Consider the following 10,920-nt stretch of genomic DNA (forward strand, 5'->3'; position numbering starts at 1 on the left):
CTTGACCCGTCAGTTCAATAACTACTTCCGGGTTTTATTCCCAACCTGTTTTGAAATTTTATTCACGCCGACCGCAACCTGTTTTTTACTCGTCAATTTAATGTACGCAAAAATTACACTGTCAAATGTTTTCTCCAAGTTTGTATCGCTTGCGTGCCTTTATTTCCCGCATAGTTTGCAGCAATCGAAAAAGAGGATTTCGGAGAATACCCTTTGGACACACTGGTGAAAAGCATGAGATTGCATTGACACAGCGCTATATTACATTGACGGCAAGACGCCTCTTTCACAATGATGTTGGGAGCTTGTTCGAAAACGATTCTGTTCAAATGTATCTTCGGCAGCTCATGGACAACCACAAAACTCTTGGGCACAAATTGCAGCGTTCAAACCTGTGCGAAGTTGACAGGAAAGTAATGGTGAAGAAACACACCGAGCTACTGCCCTTGGCTAATCTCTATTACAAACTTGAACAGGCCCTGAAAGATCTGGACGAAGTTCACTCCATATTGCACTGTAAGTAACCCGTTATATAATTGGGGAAATGCAGCACGATGTTTGATAGGAGTATCACGTGCATCTTACCGAATCTGTGGAGAATGTAATCATTATAATATTTCATACTGTATGTTTGACACCATGACAAGATTCATTTTTACCTACTCTTGACTGTCGCCCCAGCTGGTTCCAAAGATGAAGATGAACAGTTTGATAAGCTGCTGAAAGAAGAGGAAGTGCTTATTGCAGACAGGATTTCAGGTTTAAAGAAAGAGGTAAGGACACAAGAGCACGTGCATGAACATTTTGTTTTGTAGAATATTCAATGGCTGAGTTGAGTATATTCCCTCGCTCTCTGTCTCTAGTTGATTAAAACTCTATTGCCTATTGACCCGCTGGACTCGACTAACATTCTGCTGGAGGTTGTTTCTGGACGAACAACGGGAGGTTTGTGACTTTTACACATGCAACAGTAAGTTAGGAGCATTAGATACATATAAAGGACAACATTAGATACATATAAAGGCAAAATTCACAACAGCTGTTTGAGTCTTGAACATTTCCTTTCCTGTGCCTTTACTTCTATGACTTTATTTCTCTGTTATAACTTCCTGTTTACACTATGTTACAACCCAGGTCTTGTTAATCAATTGTTCGTTGCCATTTTGTTTCATGATGTCCAAATGTGAATAGAATTATTAAGAGGGTTATTTACATTACAATTCTAATTGAACCAGAACATTTATTGATCGATTTACAAATTGGTGAATGTTGTTGTTAAGCTCCTAGCGCAAAAAGGCAAAACAGTTGGCAATCTTAATGCTTCTCACGTTTTTTGGGAGTGCTGTCTATCAGACGTTTATTGAAGTTTTTACTTTTTTAGGTGATATATGTCAACAATTCACCAGAGAAATGTTTGATATGTACCAGGGTTTTGCCGTTTATAAGAACTGGGAATTTGAGATCTTGAACTACACTCCTACAGAGCTGGGTCTGTATACAGTATAGAGTAGAGTATATTCTGCTTGCTTTTCTGAAGCCGTGAGCTTTTTCTCATGTCCTCCTCAGGTGGTTTGCATCACGCGGCCGTACGTGTAGCCGGGGAGAATGTGTACAGACATCTGAAGCATGAGGGTGGAACCCACCGTGTGCAGAGGATTCCTCAGGTGGGCCTTTCCTCCAGGATGCAGCGAATCCACACTGGAACCATGACTGTGGTGGTTCTGCCTCAGCCTGTTGAGGTACAGTAACTCCTCAATAGTTTTCCATGTTAATAACTTGAGTTTAAAGCCAACATGTACGTTCTAGGTGGATGTCAGGATCGACCCCAAAGAGTTACGTGTTGATACATTCAGATCTCGAGGTGCTGGGGGTCAGAGTGTCAACACAACTGATAGCGCAGTGCGTATCGTTCACCTCCCCTCAGGTATGACAATCAAACCGTTGTCAAGCTTGTCAGTACTTTTTCTGACTACTGTCTGTTGTGAAATTTCCCTTTCAGGAATTACAGCAGAGTGTCAGCAGACCCGCTCTCAACTGCAGAACAGAGAAACTGCCATGCGCATGCTGAAGGCCCGCCTCTACCAAAGCATGATGGGTAAAGAGACTGAGCAGACGAATTTGGCACGGAAGCAACAGGTAATAGCAGGAATGCAGATGGGCCGATCACTTGCGCCATTTACGCATTTTGACATCAACTGGCGCAACTTTGGAACTCTGCTGCAAGTCTATTCCGATTAGCGCATATTGCTACATGAGCTGCGCCACATATGACATACCTCTGTTAAAATAGCTGAAGAAACAAATTTAGTTAAACAACAGTTAAAAACATTTCGTTTTCTTTCAGAGGTTTTAACTTTCACTGTCTGCCATCTTGCCTTACCGATATATAGCCATCATCACTTTGCATTTGTTTCGATGCGGCCCAAACTCGTGGTAGAGGATATGTCGGTCTTTTCCGTGATCCGCCGGAAACTGACAAAAGGGCTCAGTGAATATTCATATACTTGTGGTGCATTGCATTGTTTATGTCGAACATGGTGGATGGTTGCAATATGGAGCGTTACATTAAACATTGACATGACAAGACATTAAAAACGGCAAATAAGCAAGCATTTTTTTAAGAAACTATTGAATAAGTGCGGAGGGTAGATACAATTCGTTGGCGCAAACTTCTGTTAATGATTCGAATTTAGTGGAAAGGGGGAATGATTTCAGAGCTGTTGCAGCACATTGGAATTCTTTACAGCAAAGAAATTTAAAGGACAACCGACGTCACTTTTTTGTTTGTTAACTGACATCAGAAAAAGGTTTTATAGCATCTAAAATACCCAAAACACGCAGTATGATATTTTTAGTCAAATGCAAAACACCAATAAAAATGTAACCAAAATCTGCAAAAAATTGAGCTGCGAATTGGGCATTTTCAGAAAGTCCCGCCCCCAGTTCGTAACGTCACGCCAAGACGTCTTGCATTGCTAGTGAATCAAAACAATGGCTTCAGAGTCGGAGAATATGCTTTCTTTTTACACATCCAGTTATGAATGTGATTCAACTAGTTCTGAAGAGGAAAGCATACAAGTTTGCAATCGATTAAATAATTTTTTTCCGTGTCATTTTGAGGCAAACGGGCGGGGGGGAATGTCGCACCCAAAAATGGCGACTAGCTCCCGTGAGGAATGAATCAGCCCGTTTCCACAGGCTGATAAATTCCTTGCATGGAGCTTGGACGCCCTCTTCTGGCGGCAACATCAAGGTTTTCAGACAAACAGTACAGGAAAATACATTGACGTGATGAAGGACTGCTACAATGTGTCTTTTTGTCGGTCGGGGGGGGGGGGTCCTTTAGTGACGCCACATACGGACTCGTCACAAACTCAAAAACAAGACTTCCTGAATATTCAGCGCGAGTCTTAAAACGTAAAATATAGCTATATGCGGTGGAATCTTTGCAAAATAACCACCCTTTACAACACAAACTAGGAGTTATCAGAACCCTCCAACATAGGGCTAAACTAATACCAACTAGCACTGAAGGTAGAGAAAAGGAGTCAAAACATATCAGGAGAGCACTCACTAACTGTGGGTACCGTCAGAGTGTCAACACAACTGATAGCGCAGTGCGTATCGTTCACCTCCCCTCAGGTATGACAATCAAACCGTTGTCAAGCTTGTCAGTACTTTTTCTGACTACTGTCTGTTGTGAAATTTCCCTTTCAGGAATTACAGCAGAGTGTCAGCAGACCCGCTCTCAACTGCAGAACAGAGAAACTGCCATGCGCATGCTGAAGGCCCGCCTCTACCAAAGCATGATGGGTAAAGAGACTGAGCAGACGAATTTGGCACGGAAGCAACAGGTAATAGCAGGAATGCAGATGGGCCGATCACTTGCGCCATTTACGCATTTTGACATCAACTGGCGCAACTTTGGAACTCTGCTGCAAGTCTATTCCGATTAGCGCATATTGCTACATGAGCTGCGCCACATATGACATACCTCTGTTAAAATAGCTGAAGAAACAAATTTAGTTAAACAACAGTTAAAAACATTTCGTTTTCTTTCAGAGGTTTTAACTTTCACTGTCTGCCATCTTGCCTTACCGATATATAGCCATCATCACTTTGCATTTGTTTCGATGCGGCCCAATCTCGTGGTAGAGGATATGTCGGTCTTTTCCGTGATCCGCCGGAAACTGACAAAAGGGCTCAGCGAATATTCATATACTTGTGGTGCATTGCATTGTTTATGTCGAACATGGTGGATGGTTGCAATATGGAGCGTTACATTAAACATTGACATGACAAGACATTAAAAACGGCAAATAAGCAAGCATTTTTTTAAGAAACTATTGAATAAGTGCGGAGGGTAGATACAATTCGTTGGCGCAAACTTCTGTTAATGATTCGAATTTAGTGGAAAGGGGGAATGATTTCAGAGCTGTTGCAGCACATTGGAATTCTTTACAGCAAAGAAATTTAAAGGACAACCGACGTCACTTTTTTGTTTGTTAACTGACATCAGAAAAAGGTTTTATAGCATCTAAAATACCCAAAACACGCAGTATGATATTTTTAGTCAAATGCAAAACACCAATAAAATGACCAAAATCTGCAAAAAATTGAGCTGCGAATTGGGCATTTTCAGAAAGTCCCGCCCCCAGTTCGTAACGTCACGCCAAGACGTCTTGCATTGCTAGTGAATCAAAACAATGGCTTCAGAGTCGGAGAATATGCTTTCTTTTTACACATCCAGTTATGAATGTGATTCAACTAGTTCTGAAGAGGAAAGCATACAAGTTTGCAATCGATTAAATAATTTTTTTCCGTGTCATTTTGAGGCAAACGGGCGGGGGGGAATGTCGCACCCAAAAATGGCGACTAGCTCCCGTGAGGAATGAATCAGCCCGTTTCCACAGGCTGATAAATTCCTTGCATGGAGCTTGGACGCCCTCTTCTGGCGGCAACATCAAGGTTTTCAGACAAACAGTACAGGAAAATACATTGACGTGATGAAGGACTGCTACAATGTGTCTTTTTGTCGGTCGGGGGGGGGGGGTCCTTTAGTGACGCCACATACGGACTCGTCACAAACTCAAAAACAAGACTTCCTGAATATTCAGCGCGAGTCTTAAAACGTAAAATATAGCTATATGCGGTGGAATCTTTGCAAAATAACCACCCTTTACAACACAAACTAGGAGTTATCAGAACCCTCCAACATAGGGCTAAACTAATACCAACTAGCACTGAAGGTAGAGAAAAGGAGTCAAAACATATCAGGAGAGCACTCACTAACTGTGGGTACCCTCAGTGGTCATTCAACAAATGTCAGAAAGAAAGAATAGGGAATTAAACCAATAATTCTCAAGCTACAAAAAGTAGAGGAGTAGCAGTACCGTACATTGCAGGAGTTTCTGAAAAATTACAAAAAGTCATTTGGCAACATAAAATTCCTACTTATTTCAAACCGATAAACACGTTAAGGCAAAAATTAGTGCATCCAAAAGATAGGCTACCAAATGAAAAACAAAGTAATGTAGTTTATTCCATACATTGTAAGAATGAAAATTGTAGAGAGCAGTACATTGGGGAGACTCAACAAATTCTCAAAAAAAGACTTTATCAACATAGCAGGGATAATATAAGTGGACCTCAATCGGCAGTACATTTGCACCTAAAAGCTAGCAACCATTCATTTGACGACAATGAGGTTAAAATCTTAGCGAAAGAACATAGATGGTTTGAAAGGGGGGTAAAAGAAGCGATTCTTATAAAACAACAAAATCCTTCATTAAACCGGTCTGGTGGGGTGAGGTTCAATTTGGATCGTTCATACAATAGCCTGCTTACGCAAAACAGGTTAGGTAGCATTCGTAATGCTGATGAGGGTCGTTATTCTGATGAGGTGATACCGGTGGGAGTGGGGTTAATAGGCCAGTCGTTAGTCAGGAATGTAGGAACAATCAGTGGGGCCACAGGGAGGGGTCCTCTGCCCCCCCAACCTGAGAGTAGGGACCTATCATCGCTGTGTCCGGCGCCACCATGTCTGGACATTAGGGATATATAAATAGGGCCGATACGACCAGTCAGACTTTAGTTCGCTGACGAAGCCTTTTGGATAGGAGGCGAAACGTCCGAAACCTACACATTTGTACAGATGACGGCTGAAGAAACCTTCTCATCGATGGACCACTCCTGTACGACTGAGAGCTTACACAGACGTTTGTAAAATACGCTCAGCAGAAGTCATTTGAAGCCATTTTACAAATTATGGACACTTGTCCGGAGACATCGGTTGTCCTTTAACTGTACTGCAGACACTAATAAGAAATATTGTGCCAAGTCTGTTCTCATTGTCTTCTCTCTAATACCGTTGAATATCAGAATAGCACAGGATTGATTGTGTAGTAACTAAAGAAAATATAAAATGTTTATTTTATGTACGAATACAGTAAAGTCTCGTTATATCGATATCGGATATATCGATAGTCCCGGCTATATCGATACTATTTCTATGCACGCACGGAGAAAATTACATGCAAACAGGGTCGGATATATCGATAGTCCCCAAATACAGTATTGAAAGCAAAATGACACCTAACTGTGTCGTCCTCAAAATGGCCGAACTCCCACTTTCAAGTTTGTACTTTAAAATAGTTATTGTAGTTATTTTTCTCTCAACATAATACATGTACAATATGCTGTACAAACCAACTTCTCCAGGAGTGTAGTTCAACATCTCAAAATCCCAGTCACTGCATTATTGCCATCAATTCCTGTGGAAAGGTTTCCGATATTGAAATTGCTGCAATGACCTGACCACCTTCAATTATAAGCAGATTTTAACTTTTGATTAACACCTAGCCGCGTGTCTTCATGCCAGGTCGGAACGCGCTCGCAGTCAGAGAGGATTCGCACCTACAACTTCACCCAGGATCGCGTCACAGACCATCGGACTGGCTACATTTGCAGAGATATTAAGGTTAGCTGCAGAAAAGGTCACCCAAGGTTTGACATTGATCACATTTCTGTATGTTCTTCGAAACCACGCCAGGCGTTCATGCGAGGAGGAGAAGCACTTGATGACATCATCACAGTCGTACTTGAATATGCAGAAAGGGAGGCGCTTCTGGAACTAGTGGAGAACAGCAGAAGCAGTGTGCACTCTCCTGCAGACTGACTCATGTCCACTGCTTGCTGTCAAATTTTGGGTTTGATTGTTTCACATCAATATCAAAACAGCGGACTTGAGGTGTCGCCACTCTGCAAATATTTATTTTCACATTGCAGTGGCAGGTGTTGTTTGTATTCATTTATTTGTATATTGGCAATTTACTGTACATTCATGATGCCTGTGATTAAAGTATCTATCCTAAAATGAGGAAAAGAGGTTTTTTTTGTAACATACTGAAAATAGATATTTGGGAACCACTTTGAAGACATTTGTATGTCAAAAGCAATGTTCCCTCTAATTTTTCATGTGTCTGAGCAGACACGCAAGCTCCCTGAGCACACTGAGGACCACGGTGAGCAACATCAGATGTGTACTAGTGATGTGTCGTTCGCGAGCGAGCCGGTTCTTAGAGTTGGATCTCTGAAGTGAACAAAGAGAGCCGGTTCCTAACTGAGGAGCCAATTGGGAGCCAAAAGATCCGAGTCTTTTTAGTGAGCCGAGCCAAAAGAACCGGCTCTCTGAAAAGTGCCGGAATTCCCATCACGATGATTACGGTGTGGCTACACAACAGTTTCACGCCAGTATCACAGCGCATATGGGCAGGGCACATTCGCACCGTTCTGCTCCGATTGGCTGCGTCACGTACGTAAATTGTTCGGCATTATTGGCTGGACACCTGTCACTCATTGAGTTACATTGCAAAATGTGCGCTGCATAGATGTTCTTGTGCGCTGAATATGTGCAAGCTGTGCGCGATTGCGCACGCGCGCAGCTTAGAGGGAACATTGGTCAAAGGTATCATCTTTATTCGACTCCGGCATTATTGAGGTGGTCGTTTTGACAACACGAGGCAATCAGCTTCATACACTCGCATACCATAAGCTGCTAGCAGCCAGCCAGCATATTGATTAATCTCCTGTACACGCTCAAGAGCAACATTAAAATGAACTTGAACTACAAAATCAAATTTATTTACCATTTAGAAAATGGAGGAAAAAATGTGTCTAGTCATCATTGTCTCTCTGTCGAAAGCTTCTGGATTTTCCATTCAGTGATTTGCTTTTCTTGAATGATGTGGGTCCACCTTCCACTCCGAGTGATGTGATGATCCGCTCTTTGAACTTGGGTTTTGGTTCCGGCGGCAACTCCTTCGGGACGCTCTCTTCGTCTGCAACTTTGGGCAACTGCAAATCCACGATTGTGCTGGCAATAAAAAGAGAAGAGAGATATCTGAGTGACGGAAACGAAAGATTTCAAGAATGAACAGCTTCAGCTGCAGTAATTATGAAGGGCACACGTACTATGGATCCTTCTCCTCCTTGATCTTTTCCCAATCCCCATAAGGGTTCAATGATTTTGGCTTCTTAACCTTTGTCACCTCTCTTTGTTTTGTCACTTCAGGTTCAATGGTTTCATTTTGGACCTCCTCCTTAACGTCATCTTGAGGAATATGTTTGCTTGATTGATCTTCTTCATCCTTCCTTGAAGGTTCCGCCTCTGCTTTCCTTTTCTGAAATACCATATGGAAATTTTAATACATTCATAATAAATTCATGTTCTCCACCTCAATCGTTCTTACCCGTAAACTACTTTCTGGGACTACGGACATCAAATTTGGTTCTACTGTTAATCCTGCGTCTTGGGTTAATTGAGCTTCATTACAGGCATTGTCTCCTGAAGTCAGCTTCTCCTGATGTGTTTTCTCACTGCCCGATGATGCCAAGCTGGATTTAGGAGTTTCATCACTGGGGGGTAAATCTTTTGGCTTTTCCCATCTAGACTCTGAGAGGTCAAGCAAATGTAACTCGAGATAAAAATTAGATGCCTTACTATGACAGCAAATTGTACAATAGAAAACTAGAGATTTCAAACCTCCTGTTTCTGCATTGTACCAATAGGTATATCCTTCAGGGCTGACACCCTCCATCCAAGCACCACATGAAGAGTTCTAGGGAATAAGAAAGCAGTAAAATAGAATTGCACTTTTAAAAGGGTACTGTATATATTTAAATAACCTTGTGTTGGCCATGCTGCAAAACCTCTGAGGTACACATGAAATCTTCAGGTGTGTCCCAACTAGAGTCTGTAGCAAAAAAAAGAGGCCATAAAGTAGCCATTCAGAAATAGAATCAATGTTACAATAATAATCCTAAAAAAAGACATTTACCTCCAGTTAGGGTGTTGTAGTAGTACACATGACCGTCATCTGTCTTTCCTACAATCCAACACATACTTTGTCTTTGGTTATGCTCCGCTTCTGACTTCTTGGGTTTCTCCGTTTTCTTTTGATATCTCTTATGTGGTGGTGGCTCACACAGTACCACGGGTGGTGCTTTAGGTTGTGGCAGTGTTGTGGTTTGGACACATGGACCAGTTCCTAATACAAAGGGACAATTACAGTCAAGAAAAGAGAGATGTTTTATGACCAGTCTTTATTTTATACATTGTGCCACACAGTTACCAGAGTCCATTTCCATCCTTTTTAGGTCTTCCTGATATGCCTTCAGCGCAGCCTCCTCCATGGCTGCAAACTGTTTAGACATACGGTTCTCTTGCTTTGCTTTTTGGACGCTCTTCTTTTTAATCTACAGAGACAGATTGATGGGACAAATGACATCTGAGGGTCACCAATATGAAGTGAACATTCTCAGTCTGGCCAGTAATAGGGGTGGGGTGATTGTAAACCCAAGTACAGTACTATATTTTATATTTTGTTAATACAGGATGGCAACAGAGTTCACATAATGTCCACTTATTGATTCTGTAACGATCAAAATGAAAGACAAATGTGATACTGGTACCTCAGAAATTTTGGCAGCCACATTTTCTTTGTGATTCTTTCCTCTTTCGTGGAATTCGATGCTCTACAATGCAACATAAACAAAACTTGTTCCAACAACATGAACACTGTCCACGGCAACAAACAAACAAAACGGCACTTACAGGCTTATTATCCGCAATCCAGCACTTGCAGTATTGGCAGAATTTCCTCGGCTGTGACTTCCAATAGTCAGCCCTGAACAAAATAGGAAAAGGATTAGAAGCCTACGCATTGTTGTCTTTACAGCTAGGTGGCTAACCATTAGATGATCGCTGAAAAATCACCGCATCACGAGGTGATTTTACGATATGTTAAGTATTTGAGAGCGGGTTCTTACATTTTAGTGTCACGGTATGACTGTAAAGTAAGGATGAGTTAAAATGAAGAAAACGACACTCAGTCTGTACACATTTCAAGAGAAAAATTGTCCATTGATGATGACGTCACATCACCGACGCTGGTTTCCTTGGCCTACCATTCATGATATTTAATAAATATTATACCCATATAAAGTATTAAACACCGATAGATAAATACAAACATGTAATCATAGCAGAAATATATTGGTCATTGATAGTGTATGTATCTACATAACCTACTATGGATAAGTATGCGTATATCTCCCATATGGTCTAGCGGTTAGGATTCCTGGTTTTCACCCAGGCGGCCCGGGTTCGACTCCCGGTATGGGAACACCTTTTATTTCCAGGACAAATTATGTTATTTAATTTACTGACTTGTTAAAATCCCAACACGAACGACACATATTTTCATTTTTATCCATGTGTTGACATTTGTACAGGCCTAAAGTCTGTTAATGTATTACGCATATCACTGTCATTAAAATGACCCTTCTCATCTTGCTCAAGAGCACTGAGTAAATACATGCGCTAATAAATACGGGCCTAGACGTCATCACAATGCGTCC

At 41.6% G+C, this 10,920-nt stretch overlaps 2 protein-coding genes, 1 long non-coding RNA gene and 1 other non-coding gene across 5 annotated transcripts; 2 read left to right on the plus strand and 2 right to left on the minus strand.

Annotated features, from left to right (window-relative positions):
- The first annotated feature begins 81 nt into the window (after positions 1-81).
- mtrf1 (mitochondrial translational release factor 1) lies at positions 82-7,384 on the plus strand. 2 transcript variants are annotated; one of them, XM_089000091.1, is made up of 9 exons: positions 102-516; positions 682-773; positions 864-945; positions 1,382-1,489; positions 1,567-1,739; positions 1,807-1,924; positions 2,000-2,136; positions 6,881-6,979; positions 7,052-7,384. In XM_089000091.1, exons 1-9 carry the CDS (start codon positions 126-128, stop codon positions 7,175-7,177), a joined length of 1,326 nt encoding a protein of 441 aa, XP_088856217.1. In that variant the 5' UTR covers positions 102-125; the 3' UTR covers positions 7,178-7,384. The 2 variants fall into 2 exon arrangements, with proteins under 2 accessions (XP_088856208.1, XP_088856217.1); XM_089000082.1 differs by lacking the exons at positions 1,382-1,489; positions 6,881-6,979; positions 7,052-7,384 and having other exon boundaries at positions 82-516; positions 2,000-2,544.
- LOC148903321 (uncharacterized) lies at positions 660-1,783 on the minus strand. Its single transcript, XR_016115490.1, has 2 exons — positions 1,644-1,783; positions 660-716 (listed from the first exon to the last, which is right to left on the minus strand). It is a non-coding gene; the product is annotated as an uncharacterized LOC148903321 (long non-coding RNA).
- A 731-nt stretch (positions 7,385-8,115) lies between the features above and the next one.
- On the minus strand, positions 8,116-10,456 carry wbp4 (WW domain binding protein 4). The gene is made up of 10 exons (XM_089000070.1): positions 10,330-10,456; positions 10,115-10,187; positions 9,973-10,035; positions 9,633-9,756; positions 9,339-9,548; positions 9,187-9,254; positions 9,044-9,119; positions 8,751-8,953; positions 8,473-8,681; positions 8,116-8,374 (listed from the first exon to the last, which is right to left on the minus strand). Coding segments are annotated over exons 1-10 (1,227 nt in total). The 5' UTR covers positions 10,332-10,456; the 3' UTR covers positions 8,116-8,175.
- A 157-nt stretch (positions 10,457-10,613) lies between these two features.
- trnae-uuc (transfer RNA glutamic acid (anticodon UUC)) lies at positions 10,614-10,685 on the plus strand. The gene has a single exon. It is a non-coding gene; the product is annotated as a tRNA-Glu (tRNA).
- The last annotated feature ends 235 nt before the right edge of the window (positions 10,686-10,920 follow it).

The sequence above is a fragment of the Hippocampus bargibanti genome, linkage group LG01, assembly GCF_051943395.1.
Source record: "Hippocampus bargibanti isolate YZ-2025 linkage group LG01, ASM5194339v1, whole genome shotgun sequence".
Taxonomy (NCBI): domain Eukaryota; kingdom Metazoa; phylum Chordata; class Actinopteri; order Syngnathiformes; family Syngnathidae; genus Hippocampus; species Hippocampus bargibanti.

What these genes read in the sequence shown, in the direction of transcription:
- mtrf1 (XM_089000091.1), top strand. Translation starts at nt 126, where the DNA reads ATGTTTTCTCCAAGTTTGTATCGCTTGCGTGCCTTTATTTCCCGCATA. An exon ending in TTTCAGGTTTAAAGAAAGAG is followed by an intron (nt 774 to 863) that starts GTAAGGACACAA and finishes CTCTGTCTCTAG; the next exon opens with TTGATTAAAACTCTATTGCC. An exon ending in TTCTGCCTCAGCCTGTTGAG is followed by an intron (nt 1,740 to 1,806) that starts GTACAGTAACTC and finishes TGTACGTTCTAG; the next exon opens with GTGGATGTCAGGATCGACCC.
- wbp4 (XM_089000070.1), bottom strand. An exon ending in TGGCTGCCAAAATTTCTGAG is followed by an intron (nt 9,757 to 9,972) that starts GTACCAGTATCA and finishes CTGTCTCTGTAG; the next exon opens with ATTAAAAAGAAGAGCGTCCA. An exon ending in AAGGAGGAGAAGGATCCATA is followed by an intron (nt 8,375 to 8,472) that starts GTACGTGTGCCC and finishes TTTTATTGCCAG; the next exon opens with CACAATCGTGGATTTGCAGT.